Raw genomic sequence first — 22,223 nt, forward strand, 5'->3', positions numbered from 1 at the left:
CTACATGGGCTGGCCCATTTGCTACTAGTGCTGATCAAGCTCTTCGCAAGGTTCCCCTAAAAAAAAACTCTTCGCAAGGTAGCCGGGAGCCGACACATGATCACATCCACCAAATCTACCCAGGTCGCACACGGCACACCCCTAAGACCTCAAGATTTTGGACGGCACACGACCGACCAATTGCCCCGGCGATGGACCGATATCAGGTAATTTTTCAAGAGTATATGATGCCACAGACAGAGAAAGTGGAATAAACTGACAGCAGGTAGCAAATGAAAGGACGGTAACACGTCCTGCTGTGCAGAGATATAGATCTGTCAGCTTCAGTGCAGTTTTCTTAGCGAGACCAAGATGCAGATCTATATCCACTTCGGTGCTTAAATCTGATCGAAATTGAAATAAAAAATTATAAGCAGCAGTGGCATGTTACCAAGACAACGGATACTAGCATTTTAAAAAGATTTTTCAGTGGTATACAGAGAGAGCACCAGTAAGCAGTAGTACGGGCATCATTCTACATGGCTGGCTTGTCACAGCCTGAGAACCATCCAAATAATACATGATATCTGGGGTGAATAAGAATATTACAAATCGCTACTCTACAAGTGTAGCGATCCCAGTTATTATATCCTCGGGTTCATGCATCAGTACACTATAACCCTTCAATATGATACCTCATCCTGGAGATCCAGATCTGAACTAGCCAAGACCCACGTCCCAGGATGGCAATACAGACCACAAAAATGAGAGCCCATGCTCATATTTCAAGTGCAATAAATTACAACAGATCATTAAGCAAGCTGTCCGATCATCGTGTCTCCAGGGATCCGAGAGCTCCGGTCGACGTCAGTCAATGTGCGGAGCTCCTGGGCTGGCTGAAGGATCCACCGGCATAGAGCATCTGATACACCGGCCGGATCCTCACGGTCAGGACTATGCTCAGCAGTGTGCCCAAGCAGGCCATGCCAGACAGAATAAAGAACGTGAGTCTGAAGCAATTGGGGCCATGGCACGCGACGTCAAAGTCCGTCGTCGTGGCGTGCTGCTTTTCAACCTCGAGATCGTAGAAATATCCTGCGAGACTGTTGAACAGGAGCGCGCCGAGTGGATTCCCGAGCGAGATGAAGTTGTAGATCTTCCCAAAGTGCTTCAACCCGAATAGCTCTGATGATGCTGAGATCATCGCCGAGAACTGGATACCGTAGCATATGCCAAGCAAGGCAACGGCGACGTGAAGTGTAGAGTGGAGACCCAATGCAAAGAGCAGGTATGTGAATATCATCACTACTTGGGTGCATATAATCAGTGCTGTCCGGGGAATTGTCCATGACCTGCAAAACAAGCACCATGGTCATACCAAAATTCAAATTCTAAAACAGGGTATATCAACCATGTACCCACCCACTCGATTTTTTTGTTGATTGCAAATTTGTATACAGCTGGGACTGGAGAAAACAGTCCCGGCCCTAAGCAAGAGTGAAAATTGTTTGACTTAATTTGAAACTGGAATGGAGGCTTTGGTCATTCAACTAGGGAAACAGTTGATTCCTAAACTAGAAAGGTTACCTAGCTAACATGGTACTATATCACAGTAGGTAGAAAATCTCTACGAGATTGACAAACTCTACATTTGAAGAATAACTGTGATCCAGTAAAACAAGATACTTCATTACCTGACAAGATACTCCGAAACAGCACCACCTCCCAAACGGCCAAAAAAGTTGCAGAAACTGAACAGAGAGAGTGATATAGTGGTGTCCACAGCACCTGCTGCAATTCCAACTTGTGCTAGATTGTTAAGGACCATGACTCCAGATCCAACACCGATGAAATATACTGCGAAAAGAAGCCAAAAGTCTGCCTTGAGCAGTGCTTCACGAAATCTGAAGTCCTCTCCTCTTTTTGGTCTTCTTCTTGTCTGCTTTACAGCCCCTTCACCCTCTGCATAGAGAATGTCAATATCGAAGGAATCCTCATCGTCTAGATCAGTAAGGTTTGATCCGGAGGCAGAAGGTGGAAGAAATGGTTCTGTATGATCACTATCAGCGCCTGAAGAGTCCGACGGGCCTTTTCTTCGGTTACTTGGAAACAATGTCATTTTCAAGGGTATTGCAACCGGCGCAAAGAGCAGAAGGACCATAATAACAACCAGAGAGTAGTTCACTGCGTCACTAAGTGTTACGACATGATCCAATATTGTGGCCCCAACAAGATAAACCCCAAGAACAATGCTCCCGATTTGTGTGAAGAGGAAGTGAACTTGCTCTGAAGAATTCGGCACCAGAGAGGGTTGACAGGGTTGAACAAAGTACATTGTCAGAAGGCACACCGAAGGAACCCCGAGAGCGAGCAAAAGCAAAAGGCTCGCGGCCGAATCATGAAGTATGCCGGTGTATATTTCGGTGTAGACGGCGGCGCTTAGGCCGGCGTAGCCTTTAAGGATGCCGGCAACGGCACCTCTGCTGAGAGGGAAGTTCCTCATGTTGGTTACCAAAACGGCAGTCCCCAACCACGCGCCACTGTTTGCAGCAAGGCACAATGCCAACCATACCTGTAATAAAATACAGGAGAAAGGCCCCTAGTCAATTCACAGTATACCCTACAATCAAAGCAAAGATTGACACGAAAGGCTGAAGCGAGAATCCTCCATGTGTGCACACACATTGCCAGCGGACAAGGCCAAATGGTGCTTCCCTTTGGCCAAATATGACCGGCGATTACTTGATTGCTAGTGTGCACTATTATATTTATGTTGTTGGGATCATAGAAAGGGACGTTTGTTTACGGGGAACATATTCGTCCATATATTAGTCCACAAGATGTTAACTTGCAGCTGCAAAAGCAGACACTTGGCGCAAAAGAATGCTACTCTACTTTCCCCTGAATTTACTGAACGAGAGCAGTTCAATTCCCATGTAACAGACCGCAACCAGTGAACAAAAAGGGATCTTACGAAATCGACCTCAGAGCCAATCGAGGATTTAAATTGTACTTACTAATGAATATACGGATTGAAGTGCAAGGAAGAAGGAGGGGGAGGTCACCAGCCAGTAGGGCAGCGCCGGGGCGGCGCCGGAGACGGCGAGCCAGGTGGCGCCGTAGCCGAGGACGCAGGCGGCGGCGCCGATGAGGAGGAGCAGGGCCGGGTGGAGGCGGTTGCAGAGGACGCCCGGGAGCAGGCCGAGGTTCTCCCCGACGTCGCAGGCGACGGCGAGCAGCGCGAGGCGGCGCTGGTCGACCCCGAGCGCGAGCTTGAGCGCGTGCGAGTAGAGCGCGAAGGTGGAGCTGGCGCCCCCCGCCACCTGCACCCACACCGCCGCGCTCAGCCCCAGCCACGGCGGCCGGCTCCCCGCCTTCACCGCCCCCGGCCCCCGCATCCTCTACCGAGCCGAGCTGGTTCTCTGGCTGGCCTAGTTTCCGGGGGAAGGGGGAGGGGAATCTGTGCGAGAGGGAGGGATGGCGAGCGAGTTTGGAAGTGAATTTAATGGGGGGTTTTGGAGAGGACGGGAGGAGGAAAAGAAAAGGAAGGGGAGCGATGGAGGAGGCTCCGACGGGGATGGTCGGCAGTGTCGGGCTGCCTATGCAAAGCAGCTGCCGGGATGTCAGGATTTGGTAGGGGAAAGCGAGAGATCGGCCGGCCTGGCGCGCGAGCCAATATGGGCCTGGAACGGAGGCTGCTGGGTCACGACCGGCCTGACGCGGCCAGATGTAGCGGGCGCTTCCGTGACGTTCGTGACCGTCCGCGAAGGCAAAAATAACCTAATCGATTGTTGCTTTAAATTCACAAGCTGCTACAAAAACCATGAATGTTGTTGTAGTATAAGATTGCATCCAGAAGTAGGTGCACCTGAAGGCTATTGGAGGAATGGCATGGCGCATGGAATAGAAACGTCCCCACGTCGGCAGGGTTAGTGTCGGCGGCAGGTGCGCGTGTTCGGCGTTGGTCTCCTTCGGAGGAAGGGTGGGTGAAAGCTAATGTGGATGGTGTTGTGGATTGGGCAAAGGAGGCAGGGGCAGTCCTACAAGATCATCATGGAGCGTTCGTGGCGGGAGCGTGCCGTTTTTTCCCTCACGTCTTGGATTCGGCGTTGACGAAGCTCATTGCTTGCAGACGAGCAACATAATTGTCAAGAGGACTTGGGCTTGAAAGATTCCTAGTAGAGACCGGCAGCTAGGTCGTAGCATCTTGGCTGGAATCCGAGGGGCAAGATAGATCGACGTACATACGGTTATTGAGGAGACGAAATGCTTGTTGAGGCAGTCGGGGAACTTCAACATATGTTGGGCTCATCGTGCGGCTAATGGTGCAACACGCCGTCTAACAAGGGAAGGTTGTGTTTTGTAAAACTTGTCTAGATGTAACTTCGGGTTTGATTTCGGACATGGTTATCTCGAAGTTTGCCGAGCACATTGAATAATTGAATGCACCGAGTTTTCCCCTAAATAATTTAATGTTCCCTAAGATTATTTCTGATGAACAATCTGCCGTCGTCCTTGGCAGTTAATCACTGACAACATTATTACGGTATATGAGTGTTCATATATTATGAAGTACAACAATGTGGTGAAGCATATACATTATACTCAAGCTAGACATGATAAATTCTTATGATAGAGTTGGATGCTCACTTCTTATGACATATGTGGAAATTAATTACGAAAGCTAATAATCTTGCATGAGATCATCCTTGGGGAACAATTTGCCTTCATCCCTCCCTGGGTGTAATCTCCGACCTCTTTTTCTTTCAGGAGAGATTACATCTAACTCTTATCTATGCATGATGAAGCCTCAATATTAAGGGTGGACTGTGTTGTTGGCTATTTCTATGGCTACACAACAATTGAAGCTACCTGTGTGGAACATCCCCGGATTAAATGTACCGGCACATTGGAGCTGAAGGAGATTTCCCTGAACAGATGTTGATACACCTGGTCGAATGAAAGGGAGCACACAACGATGAAAAAGATTGATCATGTTTTGCCACAACATCCTAGGAAGATCTATACCCCTCTTGCTTCCTTGCGGCTCCTGGAACCGCCATATTGTATCATTGTCCACTATTACTGGGTATCAACGCTAGGATGGGTAAGAGGTTCAAGTTCGAGGCCTTTTGGATGAAGGTGGAGGGGGTTATGGAAACTGTAGACGTTGGGATCCTTTCACTGCACTTAATAGTGAACTTAAAGCCACCACAAAGAACCTACGACGATAATTTTTCTTGTAACATCAAGTTGTTGATTGCCATTGCATTGAAAGTTATTTGTCTTCTGGATATGGCGGCAGAATCTAGATCTTTGTCATCTCAGGAGACTATCCTATACAAATTACTGATAAGGAAGCTGTTGGGCCTATGCTCATTTGAGCGATCAATTGCAAGGCAGTGCTCCCGCTTCTTATGCATATGGAAATGAGATATGAATATGCATTTTTTTCACCAACACGCCAACCACCACCGGAGGCGTAATGTGATCACGATCCTGCGCAACAATGAAGAAATCTATATGGGGCAGGATAAAACTGCGAGTCTGTGACTGTAGTGGATGAATACTGTGTAGGTATTGGTGCACCGGAACGTGCATATGCTCTCGATCTGGATGCCTTGCAACTACCATCAATGGACCTCTTGCACCTAGAACTCTCATTCTCTTGTGAAGGGGTGGAGTGCATTGCCAAATCGACGTCGTCTGACAAAGCTCCAGGGCCGAAAGACTTCACGGGTAGATTCTACCGCATAAACAGGGACTTCATGAAGGCCTTGTAGTGCTTCTACCGCAGAGATATGCGTGGAATGCCTGCCAATAACAAGGACCTGGTCTCATTTCTGCCAAAGAAGGATGAAGCCGTGGAACCGCGAGATTTTTGCCCGAGCAGTCTTGTCCACGGGTTTATAAAGAATTTTGACGAGGTTCTTTCGTCGTGTCTGTCGACGAAACTCTCAATTCTGGTGGGGATGCACCAAAGTGCCTTCGTGCAAGGGCGCTCTATTAACAATCTAAGGAACTGAAACCGAGGAAGGAATCAGCGTGGGATCACTGACAAGTTTGCAAGGCAATTTTATAGGATTTTGGACATGAGGAAGAGAAAGAAAGGGATAAAAAGGGAGGCGACTGAGCAAGGCTCGGATGGGGATGGTTGGCAGTGTCGGTCTGTCCGGGCAAAGCAGATGGATAAAGCGAGAGACTGGACCGGCCGACACGGCATATTTGCGAGTCAACCAAGAAGGAAGCGCTAGGGCTATTTATCGTCACAGCGAGAAATAACTTTGTCTCGCCTTCAGCGATCTCGCGAACAGGCCGGCCACGCAAAGCAGTTTTTCTATGCGTGTAGGTAACGTCTTTTTTTTTGCGGCGCTAGTTTTTTTGGTTTGGTGTGCATTGCTTCAGGATTTTTTCCTTTTTCTTATTCTTGTTTGGTTTTCTTTTTTTTTTCTTCCATCTTTTTTCTCTACGGTTCTTTGCCGGTTTTCTTCTATTTGTTTTTTTTTCTTTTTTTGTTTTTCTCGAATATGTGTCAAATTTTCAATAAAAGTTGTACACTTTTTGTTTACACGCAGAGTATTTTTTGATCCACATCAAATACATGATTTTCATTTTTCCATATACATGTTTTATTTTTTTCCAAATACGTGTTAATATTTTGCAAATACACGTTGAACATTTTTTTGAATCATACAAAACATTTCTTTTAAACTACGATTTTTTAATAAATTTCAAATAAAAAAATAAAATGCGTGAGTATTTTTGAAATGTCACTTTTTAACTGTAAGATATTTTTTGAAGTACGTGAACATATTTTTACATTGCATAAATATCTCTTAAATGTCACATGTAGTTTTTTGAATGTACAAACATTTATTGAAAGTTTAGTGAACTTAAACTGCATGAACATTTTTTAAATGTGTGATGCACACATTTAAAAATTTAACTAAATTGATTTTTTAATATTGTTTTTATAATTTTCTTGAGGAACATAACAAAACACGGTGCTGATGCACACTTGCTAACGGCCCAGACCACTGTCAACGCTTATGGGTGAGCCGATGTAGGGAGCTCCAATTTGGCGCTTGAAGCACCAGGGAGCTTCTGTGGCGCCAATTCGCCGACGCTAGTGAGACGGCCCATTTAGATTTCACGTCCTTTTCCCTGGTTCCCTCGATCACATTTGAAGAAAGGAAGTCGTTGGCACAAAACGAAAAATATCGTGAATTCAAAAAAGTTTCATGAAGTTGAAAGAGTTCAGAAATTTTTAAAAAGTTCATCAAATATTTCAAAATTTCATCGAACTTGAAAATACTTCATTCAATAAAAAAATCATTAACATAAAAAATCATAAAATTTGAAAACTTTATTGATTTTTTTATAAAAGTCCATCGAATTTGAAAAAAAAGCAAATCAAATTTTGAAGAAGTTCATCAAAATTGAAAATATTTTATCTAAATCAAAAAGGTTCATAGATCTTGGAACCAAGTGCATCAAATTTTTAAAAAGTGTATGAAATTGAAAAACAGTTCATCTAAGTTTAAAAAGGTTCACGAATTTTTTATAAAACCCCGTTTTTAAGAAAACAGAAAAATTTAAAGAAAAAGAAAAGAAAAAGGTAAATAACAAACCGAACTGTAGAACGAAATGAAAGTAAAGAACTAAGTAAGGTTACACAAGAGGGTTAGATGGCCTGGTAGTTGCAGTCCTTCGTTTGGAGGGATGAGGTTGCAGGTAAGATCCCGTCGTTGCACCTTTTTTCTGAAAAAAATTAACATGCAAAAAAAGAAGGAGAATGGGCCGGCCGAGATCAGAGCAGTAGTGTGCGCCCGTTTGCGAATGTGGAAGAAACTGGCACCTGAAGCACTGAATATGATATGCCGCCGAGGTACTCCCACATAGAGCACTACATAGCCGCGGGCGGAAAGATAAAAGCAGCTATGTATCGGTTGACGTGAGACCAAAGCAGGTCTCGCTCAAGGTGCTCTCCGTGTTGCTATTATTGGGACGCCACAAGTAGCTTACTGCAGTTTATTTCATTTTATTGTTCGTATTATCAAAAGAAATAATTAAATATTTATAATCCAAAAATATTATTCTAAAGATAAAAAATCTCAAAATTCAAATATTAACACAGTGTAATTAATCTGTTGGCGTTCCTTTAAAAATGTGGTTAGAATTCAATAGTTTTATATATTTAAAATGTTTAACTATTTTAAAAATGCACATGAAATTTTTCAAAAAAATTATACAAGGTAAATAAAAATGTTCCTATAATTCATTGAAAGGTGTGGTACATATAAAAATGTTTTATCCAATGCATATAAAATATTTCCTATTTTTAAAGAAAATGTTTCAATATGTATCTGAAAAATATTTAACACAGATTCAAAAAATTATTTTAAAACATGTGTTTGGAAAAATGGTAAACATGTATTTGAAAAATGTCAAAATTGTATATGAAAATGTCAAAAATATTGAAAATGTATATGAAAAAATACAATGTGTATGAGAAAGAATAGACATCAAAAAATATGTTTGAATGTTTTCTAAGCATGTATTCAAAAATGTTAAATGTGTATGAAAAATGTCCTGATATATACAAAAAATATAAGATGCCTATGAAAAAGTAGACATGTGTTGAAAAATAAAGAACAACACAGCACTTTTTTTTAAAAAAGTTAATAGGAAAAACAAGAAGGAGAATGTTTCAGCCCAAATAAGGGCAGTAGTGTGCGCCCGTTTGCGGATGTCGAAGAAACTGGCGCCGGAAGCACTGAATAGGATATGCCGCCGAGGTACTCTCGCATAAATTATATGTAGCCGCGCCCGGAAAGATAAAAGCAGCTATGTATCGCTTGATGCGAGACTAAAGAAGGTCTCGCTCAAGGCGCTTTCCCCGTTGCTATTATTAGGCTGGCATAAGTAGCTCCGTGCAAGTTAGTTTATTTTTTTGTTCATATTTTCAAAATAAATGCTGAAATATCTATATTGCAAAAAATATTTTTCGAAACATAAAAAATCCTCAAATTTGAAATATAAACACTGTGTTATTAATTTTTTAGAGTCATTTTAAAATATTATAGCACCATAGCATAATTATTTTACATGTTTTAAAAGTTTATGTGAAATTTGTCAAAAACTGTTTATACAAGGTAAATAAAATGTTATTGTAATTCATATAAATGTATGGTACATTTGAAAAAATGTTATATCCAGTGTACAAAATTGCGCACACCACTTATAAAAAATTTGCTGTTATATTAAAAAATATATTTAACACACATTGAAAAAATTATTTGGAAAAATAGTAAACATGTATTTTTTTAAATTGTACAAAAGTCACTGAAAGTTTATATTAAAAGCTTATTGTGTATGAGAAAAACTAGAGATCAAAATACGCATTAAATTTTTGAATCATGTATTCAAAAAATGTTAACTGTGTATTAACAATGTGTTGATATATATAAAAAATATACGATGTGTATGAAAAAATATACACATGTAGAATTTTTTTAAAAGAAAGTAAGGATAAAACCAAAGAAACAGAGGAAAAAAAAGAAAATGTGAAACAGAAGAAAACTAAAGAATAGCGAAAGAAAACCGATGAAAATAACAGTTAAGAAAATACACATAGAAAACAAGAAAAAAAACTCAAGCTAAATGCGCTATATTTCTGGGACGACCCATTCCCTTGCGTCTAGAGGCTAGACCGAGCTACATCTGGCATTTCCTAAATGGCACTTGAGGCACCCGTTCCTTCACTATTTGCAAAGGGGGCCACCCCCTCCCCTCCCGATGGGCCGACCCATTCTCCCTTTTTTTCAAATGAAAAAACACTGCACAAGGTAGTAGTGTGATTTGAACCAGCGATATCTGGTTCTATTAATTTCCTTATTTTCTTCTTTCTTTTTCCTTTTTTCTTGGATCGGTTTTTTTTATATTTTTCGATTGCTAAATTCCCTAACTTTCTTTAAAAGATATGACATTTTAAAAAAAGATGAACTTTTTAACAATTCCGATGAACTTTTTTCCAAAATAGATGATTTTTTTCAAAATCGATGAGCTTTATTAAAAATCGATGAATTTTTCAAATTTGAGAACTACTTTTTCAATTTTGGTTAACTTTTAAAAAAAATCAAAAACTTTTTTCAAAAACCGATGAACTTTTCAACTTTGATGATTTTTTTTGATTTTTTAGTTCTTGTTAATTGTTTTCAAATACTATGAAAAAATTTCAATTTCATGATTTTTTTAAATTCGTGAAATTTTTCTGCAAATCTATGCAATGGTCAAGGGTCGCCCAGTTAACATAACCATTCAATTTTTTTGATGCGTACAGAATGATTTAACTATGCAAGGAGACCCGAGCGGCTTGAGCATGCGGTTCGAACGAATTTTTGAACCATTTCCTATAAGAGAATGGTTTCCATTACTTTGAGAAATGGATTCTTATATCAAACTATAGCTATTGCATTTGGAGCACCTGTTACGTCTCGGTACTGGTCAGAAAAAGGGACGCGTCTAGCGGCGACTGGCTGCCCACTAGCGCTCTGGGCGGCCGGCTTTTTTAGAGTAACCTGTTGTTATTTAGTCATCTCTGTGACTAAAAAGGACACTGTTAATTAATTATTTCTATGTGGTATCTTCTCATGTGATGGATGCCTGCATGCCGCTAAATTAATGTTCCTCATGTTCATATCTTGTGCATTAAATTTTGGTTTTTCAAAAATATAAAAGACATATCTTCTAAACTATGTGTCGAAATTTAGATCCATTTTCATCGTTGAAACCTCGCGACGTGCTCTTCAAAAGTAGATTTCGTGTGGGGATATTTCGACGAACTAGTCTTCTTGCTAACTAAACATCAATATGTGTGCAACTAGACTATACTGCCGCGCCAACTGAGCATATGTGTGTGTCAAATAGTTCTGCCAGCTAAACATCAATGTGTGTGCAACTAGGCTACATTACCGCGTTAACTGAGTATATGTGTGTGCCAATAGTCATACCAACTGAACATCAATGTGTGTGCAGTTAGACTATATTGCCGTGCCAAACTGAGCATATGTGTGTGCCAATAGTCTTGCCAACTAAATATCAATGTGTGTGCAACTAGATTACATTGCCGCGCCAATTGAGCATATATGTGTAACTAGTCCAAACAACTAAATATGAATGTGTGCGCAACTAGACTACATTGCCACGTCAATTGCGCATATGTGTGTGCAACTAGTGTCCTGCTAATTAAACATCAATATGTGTGCAACTGGATTATATTACAAGCCAACTGAGCATATGTATGTGCAACTAGTCTTTCTGCCAACTAAATATCAATGTATATGTAACTAAACTACATTATAAGTCAATTAAACATCAATATGTGTACAACTAAACTACATTACAAAACCAACTAAGGTGTGTGCAACTACCACCGGGGATGAGCAACTCCACCACCCAGGAGGAGGACCGCAAGTTGTGGCGGCGACAACCGCCGGTTGGTCGATCTTTCCGTCATTGGGATACGTGGAGGAGAAGACCTCCCAGCCTCACGTTGCTACCTGCTGCTCGAGGCTGGCCATCCATGGCGAGGCAGAGCTATCATACAACTCGAAAAAGGGAAGAAGAAAATGGCAGCGCTGCTGCTTCGGCTACACGGCCGACCTGCTCGCCGCGCTCCTCCGGTTCCGCCATCTCCCCCTTGACTTCCCGGGCATCAACGCCGACGTGCTCGGCAGTCAGAACTAATGGAGAGTTGGAGACGAGGAAGAGAGATAGCAGCGGGATGGGGTTAGCATGCACGCGCTTGTCGTTGTCGGGTAGCGGGCGACTTTTGTCGCTGTCTGGTAGCGGGTGCGTTGTGCGACGATAGGAGCCAGATCGAGCGGCCAGGAGCCGGCCACTCGTTCTAGTCGAATAGTGCGCGGCCACTTTTTAGATTTTAGGCAGAAAAAGCCCTAGTGCAAAACGAAGGGCCTGGTATGGGAGGTTGCATTGCGTGGGTTGTGGGCTGAGACGGCGCAACAAAGCTGTACTTCTATTTCAGATTCTTTCAGGTTTTTTTAGGTCTTTTCGTATTGTTTTATCTTTTAGATTTTTTAATATTCATTCTTCCATTTGAAATTTTACAAACATTTTTTGGGTTCACTATATTTTTTTGAGAACGTGCATATTTTTTAGTTTTGCAGATTTATTTTCAAATTCATTTTTTTTCTGTTTTGCGATTTTTTCCTTCCATTTTGTTTATGAATTCGTGAACATTTTTGGAACATAATTCTAGAAGTATTACAAAGAGTTTTTAATTTTACAGATTTTTGAATTTGCAAACATTTTTGCCCTTTTCACAACTATTTTTTTAATTCATGAACATTTTTTGAATCTGTAATCTTTTCTAATTTAACTTATATCTTTTGATTCATGAACCTTTTCGGTTCACAAACAATTTTTTGAATTCGTGACTTCTCAATTCATGAACATTTTTCAAATTCAGGAATATTTTATTAACACATTGTTTTAAAAAATTTGTCAACACTTTTTTAGAACGTCAATACTTTTTGAATCACCGATCATTTTTCAATTTACCAACATATCTTGAGTTCACACTTTTTTTTAAATTAGATTTTTCTTAATTCATGAACATTTTTTTGAAATCATGATTTCTTTTTGAATTCACAAACTTTTTGTACCTTTTCACAATTTTTCCAAAATAATTTATTTTTGTACTTTTTCCTGAAATAAGAAATACAAAAAAGACGAGGAGCATCAGACTGTGACCTGTCTGTGGTGCCAATCCCTATTCAGCGGTTAAGGCATCGTTCCCTTTTGTTAAGTGACACATCGCTCACAGGCTTCCCATACCGGGCCAGCCCATATAAGCCTCTTGCAAGCATAGATTTTGGCAAGCTACTAAATATGCACCCCTGAAAAAACTAGATACAGTTCAGTTTTTATGTCTTTTTTTTCGTTTCATTTATTGGGAATATGTTTCAAATTCATGAACTTTTCTAAATTTGTGAACACCTTTTTGATTCCATGTTTTTCTTACATATGTTTTTTTAACAAATTCATGAACTTTTTCGTATCCGTGTTTTTTTAAACCCATGAACCTTTTCCCCCTAGATGTCAATGGTCGAGCGGTGAATTGTGAATGGACAGAGCGAGCAGCTAGCGTATTGGGTAGACCAATGCGAGCGGGGCGCGTGAGAGCTGCTTCGTTAGCTGGCACAAACGGGACCGAAGAGGATGTCTTTTTCGTGCATAGATAAAGCGGAAACCAGTCACGGAATGTAACAATGAACCATGGCCAGCAAACGAGGCCCACTACGCGTCGTCCAACACTGGGGTGTGTGTGTTTCCTCTCTATTGTTCGCGTTACGCGCGGAATAGGAGTTCTCGGTCTGAGACTAACATGATAAACAACTACACCACCCATACATTTATTCGTCAGATAGATGTAGGGAAACGATGTTACATGTAAAAGGGTACCTATTAAGACTTCAGAGTTTAATGAGATTTCTAAGCTCAAGTGGACGCCTATATATTTTTATCATTGGAGATACTACAAAAACAATTCTTCATACCAAGCTACTATTCCAGATAGGAGATGCATGGGACGCTGATAATTATGGTGCAAATAAAAGAATTTGTCATGAACACTGTAATTATCTACTATTGCAGATAGAACATGCATGGCACGCTAGTATCTTCTAAGTTTCTAGATGAGGATAATTAATTTTTTCATTGTGGTCGGACTCTATTATGGATTTCTAACTACATTCTTCATATGTCCGTCTTAGATCTTCTTTCTACAATCTTGGATTAGGGAAGAAGGTGCAAAATTTAGTGATAGGATCACAACGCGTGTTACATATCCAAACAATCTTGTCATGGACTAAAATAAGTTATCATGAATTATAAAATAGAATACAAATATTTTTATAACTCCAGCTGTGATTCGACATGAGTGTTGCTCAATTATATAAAGCAACAACAATGATTTTAGTGTGAGTGGCTTAACATCCCCCCAAAGCAGTAAAAAGGAAGATTAATTATATATAACTCTTTAGTTCAACATAGTGGTCATTAAGGCCACCTCAATTTTTGAATAGTACAAGAGCGATATGATAATAATGTTTTTATCACATCGCAAGAAAGTTGTCCAATGATCATTAAGATATATAATGAAACCATTTTTGACTATGACCACGTAGTGGATTATTAATAATGAGAAAATAATTTTAATGGCATGTCTGAATAATGTAGGCAACATGTGTTGGTATGATAAGTTTGGCGGTGACATTGCTTGTACCTCGAGGCATATTTTTGGTGGATCTATTTATTCATGTATTAATTTTAATATTTATGTTGAGGAAGTAAGAACTATTTGATAGGAAATATAGAATTTTAAAAACAAGACGTTCGCCATGTTGGCAGAAACGAAAATGACCCGACATAATGAAATCGGATCCTTAGTGAAGACCATATAAAAATTTGTATAAGAATTAGCATGCAAAATTCTCTACAAAATTAAGAAATTGATAATATCTCTGCAAATAATATTGGTTGTGAGGAAATTTGATATGTGTTCATCTGAATGTGTCAGTAAAAATATATGTTGTTGTTATCTTTATCGTCTCTTGTTCGGGTATAATTTGCATTGTGTTAGTGTTGACTTATTAATGTTTGCAATAAATAATTTCCATGACAAAGGAGTAATTTTATCAATCACCAGTTTAGACAATAACTAATAAGATAACCAGATGCTAGGATGGTACAAACATTTTCTATTTAATCTTCAATTTATGTTGAGAAGACGCTACCACAGGTAGAACCGATTTATCAATATAGTGCTACATCATCATGTTGTGTAAGATCAATATAATGTTAGATGAATCAACACAATTACTCCTTTTACCGGACGGAGTGGAAATGTGATAAACATAAAATCATTCTACAACATGATCGAGGGTTGTTGAGAACTGGAACAAACCCAAAAAGTTATAATTTGTACACAACCCACATCCATTTTCATTTATTTTTGTTATTGGAAGAAGGGGAATTACGATGAAGATGAGTTAATCTATCACTATCATGACTTCTGGTAGAAGTATAAAATTTTCTGTAAGTTGCGACTACCTATTAATTAGCAACATACAAAGTTGTATTTAGTGTGAATCTATAAGCACCGTAAGCTGGCACATCAATTTCTCGTGGAAAAGTCATTAAACCTAGCCATGTAATAGTCACATAGAAATATAGTGAATTGGGCTGGTTTAAAGAAGATATTTCCCGGATAACTCAGGGTGACCATTACTAATTCTTAACCATTACTAAATGGATTAGACTATAAGAAAAATTACTAGCATGTTTTCTTTTTTGAAGTTTCTGAGTTTGTTCTAGGATCTGGTTGATAGACATAGTCATTCATATAAAATAGCGCATTAGTTACTGAGAGTGGCTATCTGGCTCCCGAGTTCACCTGCACTCGGTGAACATTTTTTTAAAACTAGAATTTAAAAAAAATCCATTTTTTTGCATGGAAGATGTTTAGGTGCGTGAGGCCCATGCCAATTTTCAGCTCGTTTGGACATCCGAGTAGCTCTCAGCTTAGTTATATATAAATTTCATGAAAATATAGTTTTTTTTTCTGCAAAGAAGGAAAATGTCCAGATAAAATTCTTGAATTCTACCAATACCCGTTTGCGGAAGGAAAAATGGGGCCTTAGACCATCAACAAATTTGACTACAAACGGAAAATGATCATTTGCAGATTTCTTAAATTACTTATAGGAGCTTAGCTTTCTATCTAGACCAAGAATTTTAATATCTAAGTCGATGATCCTGAACATTGATACACTAACATCGACGAGAAATTGAGTTTTTGTGTATTTCAGAAATTTTTATGCAACACTCCAAGCTTCGTGGTGTACAATTTGGACGTGTTACAACCTATATTTCTCAATTGACACTCAGACACCATAGAAATAGTAAATCTAATTATTTCCCATCACTGGTTTTGCCACTGATATGGGCCACTCGTAACTTGAGAAACCAAGCCTCTTCAAATGGCATCTTCCTCCCCAGTTGTTGGCATAAACATTCCGCATGATCTAAAGTTATATTATCCAACCTTCTGATCAATCCCAATAAGTAAATAATTTGAGTGAAACATGACCTTGTGGAGTGCTGGACGCGATGATCAACGCGGAGACCCACACTCCCCATCCCTGGTCGATATATCTTATAAAATGACAAAAGCAGCCATGTTTGACGGCAAGTTGATGATAAATAAGGGCCAAAATTCACTGGTATGTCCCCGCGCTAGCTCAACTGCCGGCACACGCACGCATGCATCTGATTCATACATGCATAGGAGTTTCCATGACTTTTGATATTTTCTCCTTCCTTATTTTCCGTGATCATCACGATACAAAGTCTCAACATAAAAGGAGCCGGGACACAATCTCCTTACATACACCCATCGTTTGTGATCAGAGCGATTATGCCGATCAGAAGTGACTTCTGATCTTCTCCTGACACACACACCCAGCAGCTTGACACCGAAAAGGCACACTAGTTCGGCCAACACCTATGAATGCAACTCTGGCTATCCTCCTATCCTATCAGCAAACATGTGGAGAACGAAGAAGGACATGCATACAGGGCTATGATTGGGCATCGATGGAGTGAGAAACAAGCATCAACTTTTCCCGGTCAAAAGAAGAACAAACTTCAACTTTTCGAACCAAAAGAAGTCGAAAAATTTCGGAGCACGTACGGGACATGGTGTGAGAGACATGGGATCTATTCTACTTTCCGCGTTGTTTATTATCTGCATCATCTCACACACTACGAGCACCATCTCGATCATGGCGGAAGCTAGCCCACTCCCAAATATTTTAAAACGAGAGCAACGAGTTGGTTAATTAGGTTCTGTCAGCACACGATGGCTCACGCTTGCTGGATTATCTGCAGGCAGTCATTTCGATAGATTATACTAGACAGTTGAACAGCTTCTTCTACGTATACCGGATGCCACTACTCCAAGGAATAAGGAAGCAGAAAGAAAAAAACAAAACAAAAGGTGCAAGCATATGACCAGCAGAAGATGATGTTTTTCTTTCCTTTTCTATATGACATGGGGCCGAGGAGTCCCCTCCCTGGTTTTCTAAAATGATGGCCTTTGCATTTTCTTGGGTTTAATGAATTTGGGAAGTTCCGTGTACCAACAGACATACAAGCATGCAACTGTCGGGTGTGACACTTGATAGGTTAGTGCAAAAAGTATACGTAAAACAATTCATAATGTTATAAGAAAATGACATGGACATTCTTAAACTATAAATACGCTTACACTCTGTTTGGATGTTGATATTTAAGGCCATGAAATTGAATTGGGCTCAATATCAAATCTTCCTGACTTTGATATTGACATTGAACCCAAATTCTGTTATTCAGATGTGCAAAGAATTCTCACTTGGAATTCGTATGAGAGACTAAATTTTGAAGATTGTTTGGATGGCCATTCGACACATTGGAATTGCTCATTTCTCAGATGAACATTGTACTTGATGCAATATATGAATATTTTTGTGAATGCTTATATATCAAGAATACAAATCAAGCATCAAGTATTTGTATAACATATGAATCAACAAATTGTACAATCAATCAAGCATGAAAAGGACCAAAAGCAAAAAAATAATATCAACATCACACGGCCAACAGACCAACATCATGCACAACCCACATCAAATACCTTGGATCTGCCTGTTGTGGATCCATGCTCAAATCCATTGACCTGCAAAAGGAAAAAAATCTCAGCATACAAGCACATACGGTGTAGTCACTACAAGTATGGATTAGAGGAGATTAGAGGATTAGGGTACGGTGGCCGTGGGGCTAGAGGAAGAAGCATCCATGTGGGGAAGAGGCTGCCGTGCCATCGGCCATGGGGGGCGGGGGCGTGGTGGTGGGTCATGCAGATGGCGGCCAGCAGAGGTGAGTGCGCGTGGAGGTGGGCGCACGCGGGGGAGGGGCAGATCCGCCGGAGAGAAGAGAGAGAAGGAGGAGGGCGAAAAGGGACTGACCTGCACCGTCGGGAGCTCCACGTCGCACCTTTGTCCGTCTCCTCTCCTGCTCGTTTGCTGTTCCTTTCCCTCAACCACGATGAAGCGGTAAGTCGAGCACTCGATCCCGAATATTAGCCGAAGTCGAGCTACTGACCTCTGATTTCGGGAATAGCTACGCGGGCTGCGAGAGCGGGCCAGTGAATATCTCGGGCCTATTCAGCGACTCAATTCCGTGACCATTCAAACAATGGCTTAGGACATTTGGGAAGTAATCTATTGGTGGAGCAATTGTGTAACTACTCAAAAAGTGGTTATTATTAGAGAGAAGCTAGTTTTTAAGTAGTACAACAATAATTAATTATGTTTGGCATGGTACTAGGCGAGAAGTAGTTTCTATTGAAAACCAGGAAACTTGCCTCATTGGACAACAAATCTACAATGAAGGCCAAGGATGAGAGGCGAATCCCTTACAAGCGCCTTAAACACCAATTAGCAAATAACCCCTATCTAAGAAGGAAGGAATTCTCACCTTGTGACTCATCGGTTCATCTTTGACTTGTGTACCATGATGGACTCACCCTCCATAGGTCATTAGTCTCTACGCCCTCTGTAAGTTACGACTAGACCTCCACTTAACGTAGCTCACCCTGCGCTTGCCACGATTTTTGACATGAAATTACCTCTACCTGGCCACGACAGGGACTCCGTTGGTTCTGCTTACCCTCCATTAGCTGCAAGTCACCCTACTGAGACTAGAGACCGTCTCCCCTCATAATTGAAGGTTGCACCTCCCCTATGTCCCCTGAGATGCCTTAGCCTCTTCATAGACATGTACATGTAAGCTAATGGATGGAGCATGAACCTGAACTTCTAATGCCCACAGTTTACTACCATTACGACGACAGGCAAGTATGTCAATTTTTTCCCAATTTCACAAGCTACATAAGAGAAACCATAGATTGATCACTAGGCAATGTTCCCTAGCATGTATTCTAATGCGACATGTTATTGTACTATTTCATGATAAAATTAGTAGGCTCCGTAACTTCAACACCACAATGGTGCCTAGCTTAAGTGACTGTAGAAGTGTCAGAGTATCATTAGGTTAGAGATGCATTAGGCATGAAATAGAGTGATGGTCATGAAAATGATGAGTTGTTGACATATGACATATCCACATTAGTGCTATAAGTATGTGCAAATTAGACTATGAGATGCTCATGTAAAGTCATATTTAGCAATTTACCGTACATAACATGGGATATTTGATGATTCTCGTTTGATACAAACTGATCATGCCAACCGCCATGATGTTGCATTATCAATCGAACATGAATTTGAGCTTGGCAATGATGGAGGGAGACATGATATGGAAATTTAACCTCCTTCGGTTGATTTGGACAACTTCATTACACTTAAAAAGAGAGCTACAAGTGGACCATTTCATGTGAGTATCATTTTCACCATAATTCGCTTAAAATTATATAACAATCACTGACTGGTATGAGTAATGAGTGTTATAACATTTAGAGTTCATCATGTAAACCCGATTGTGATGAGAACATAAAGCTAGCTGTAGGTATGGCATTTGAGAGTGTGGAATTTGTCTAGAAGTTTTACAAGGCTTACGCACACAATGCGGGATTTTCAATATGAAATGGGCAGAACTGGACTGTAGATGATGTGGTGGTCTGAAGGCATTTTCTTTGTTGCAAAGCAGGTTTCCGAATGATGGAGGAGGAATGCAAGAAGGATTTAAAGCGAGAGATGATAAGAACACATGCAAGAAATATTATTGTGTGCTTTGTGAGGCCATGGTAACATTCAAGTGTATGCATGATGGGAAATACTCTATATAGTATATTTAATCAAGTATAACAAAGTCAACGAGGAGGCCAACACCACACTATTCACATGTCATGAAGCTAGCATTGGCACATCTTTGGTAGTTATCATACACAGAAAATATTGGTTATGCTATTTCATAATTTGTTTATCCATTCAAACTACGATCTAGCTGGGTAACTTTAAATTTCAGAAAACAAAACATTTGCCCCTTTGCCGAGGCTTGCTGCAATAATAATGTGAAGATTTTATTCCCCAATTATAATGACTAGATCCACAGTTGTAACAAGCGAAAAGGATTTGATACACCATAGACTATTAAAAACTAGACGACATGACTATCAGGTAAAGACACTAGAACAAATTAAGAAACTATTAATGTTGTCTTTAAAAATGGTAATGGTTGTAAAGTGATTTGATGTATATGCATTTGAAATTGCCGCTAAATAATATATTATAGCTATCTTTATCATGCTCTCCTGTTTGAACGTACTTTACATTCTATTAGTGTTAACTTATTGATGTTTGCATCTTTTTCCAATTAAATTTGCCATAGAAGGAAGTAAAATATATCAATCATTAGTTTCTACCATATAAAGGTAACCATATAAGTTAGTGTGTTATATATTCACATTTTTCTTGTTAAATTTCAAAGTTGCAGATTGATGTTGAGAAAGACCTATCGTAGCTGGATCTGATTTATTTATAGAAGCACAAGTGCATTACATGGATTAAGATCAAGATACACGTCGGATGGATAAAAAAGATCTATTTGTGATCAACTAGTGGAGATTGAGAGCGATGTGAAAGACGTAAGATGATTCCGCGCTAGCTCCACTGCCAGCACACGCAAGCATCTGATTCAGGCATGCATAGTTTTATAACTTTCATTTGGGGTGCCGATCAAAGTGAGAACAACATTTGTCCCTTTTATGAATTTTAAGTTTGTTATGTGCGCGGAATGGGCCAGCAGGTGTACTGGTGAAAAGCCAAACGAGTTCGGCTGGTTCCTAACCTAACCTATCCTATCCGCAAACATGTGAAAGACGAACGAGGGCGAGACATGCATAGCCATGACCTATGAGGCTATGATTGGGCATCGATGTACTGAGAGACAGACATCAACTTTCTCCCGTCAAAAGAAGAACAAACATCAACTTTGAAACCAAAATAACCCCAAAAATTGGGAGCAACGCACGGGCACGGGACATCGATCGGGCCGAACTGCTCTCATATCGGCGTTCTTAATTATCCGCGTCTCCTCGCACACTACAATCGCCACCAACTTCAATCCACTTTATTCTCCATACCATACCACCATCACCACCACCACCACTGATCAGGTTATTAAACTTCGGGGTAGGGCTCGGCCACGCGTGCGGGCATGCCAGTAGCACGATCCGCACATACCCGATTGGGTGCAGGGAACGCAACACGCCAGCTGCCGATGTGCGCTATCTTCGACTTCAAGTCTCCCACTATCCGGTTAAAAATAATAGTCTCCCACGTCCATGCTCGCTCGACCATTGCGGAAGCCCTGCCCACTTATTTTAAAACGAAGAACAGTTGGCTAGTTATTAGTTTTTGCCAGCACACGATGGCTGACGCTTGCTGGATTATCTGTTGGCACTCATTCCATGGGACTAGAAAATCAAACAATTGATCGAGTGGGGCAAAGATTCTTGTAATGGCCTTTTTATTTCACACGGCACACTACTGTATACCAGACGCTAATGCTCCAGGGAATAACGAAACGGAAAAGAAAAGCAAATGCAAAACAAAAGGTCCAAGCATATGAACATGATGTTTCGTTTCTATATGAAATGGGGCCGGGCCGCACCGGAGAGTGGATTTTTGGATCCCGAGCTCCATGGAGCTCGAAATTTAGAAAAATTCAAAAATCAATTTTAAAGTTTAAAAAATATAGAAAATTTACACATGTGTATAGTGATGTGTACTTCATCTCTGCAAATTTTCATGATGAAATACGTTTTGATTTGGTCTACAAAAAAGTAGATTCAAGAAGTTTTATGGTGAATAGTACATGTGTTAGAAAATCATTTTTTTGTAGCTCACGTCAGAATGTATTTCATCGTGAAAATTTAGAGATATGTAGTACACATCCCTATATACATGTGTAAATTATTTTCAGATTTTTTTTGAAACTTCAAAGGTTGATTTTTGAATTTTTCAAAAATCAGGCTCCATGGAGGCTGAGCTCTATTATCACTTTCCGGCGCTGGGAGTCCCCCGCCTGATTTTCTGCAGAGAAAAAAAAGTTTAAACATATGCATAATGGATCAGACTAATAATATCGCTACTTGTTTC

At 40.2% G+C, this 22,223-nt stretch overlaps 1 protein-coding gene across 1 annotated transcript; it reads right to left on the minus strand.

The window, feature by feature from the left end:
* Window positions 1-491: 491 nt before the first annotated feature.
* LOC125519912 (protein NUCLEAR FUSION DEFECTIVE 4) lies at window positions 492-3,643 on the minus strand. Its single transcript, XM_048684691.2, has 3 exons — window positions 3,045-3,643; window positions 1,674-2,551; window positions 492-1,331 (listed from the first exon to the last, which is right to left on the minus strand). The coding sequence occupies exons 1-3, from the start codon at window positions 3,375-3,377 to the stop codon at window positions 851-853; spliced, it is 1,692 nt and encodes a 563-aa protein (XP_048540648.1). The 5' UTR covers window positions 3,378-3,643; the 3' UTR covers window positions 492-850.
* Between the last annotated feature and the right edge of the window lie 18,580 nt (window positions 3,644-22,223).

Source organism: Triticum urartu, chromosome 7A (assembly GCF_056163025.1).
Source record: "Triticum urartu cultivar PI428250 chromosome 7A, HENAU_Tu73, whole genome shotgun sequence".
Lineage (NCBI taxonomy): Eukaryota > Viridiplantae > Streptophyta > Magnoliopsida > Poales > Poaceae > Triticum > Triticum urartu.

Bases quoted from the DNA above. Each gene is read 5' to 3' on its own strand.
- LOC125519912 (XM_048684691.2), bottom strand. From the start codon at position 3,377: ATGCGGGGGCCGGGGGCGGTGAAGGCGGGGAGCCGGCCGCCGTGGCTG. The intron at 2,552-3,044 runs GTGACCTCCCCC...ATTTTATTACAG, and splicing joins CGGCGCTGCCCTACTGGCTG to GTATGGTTGGCATTGTGCCT. The intron at 1,332-1,673 runs GTAATGAAGTAT...CTTGTTTTGCAG, and splicing joins GTTTCGGAGTATCTTGTCAG to GTCATGGACAATTCCCCGGA.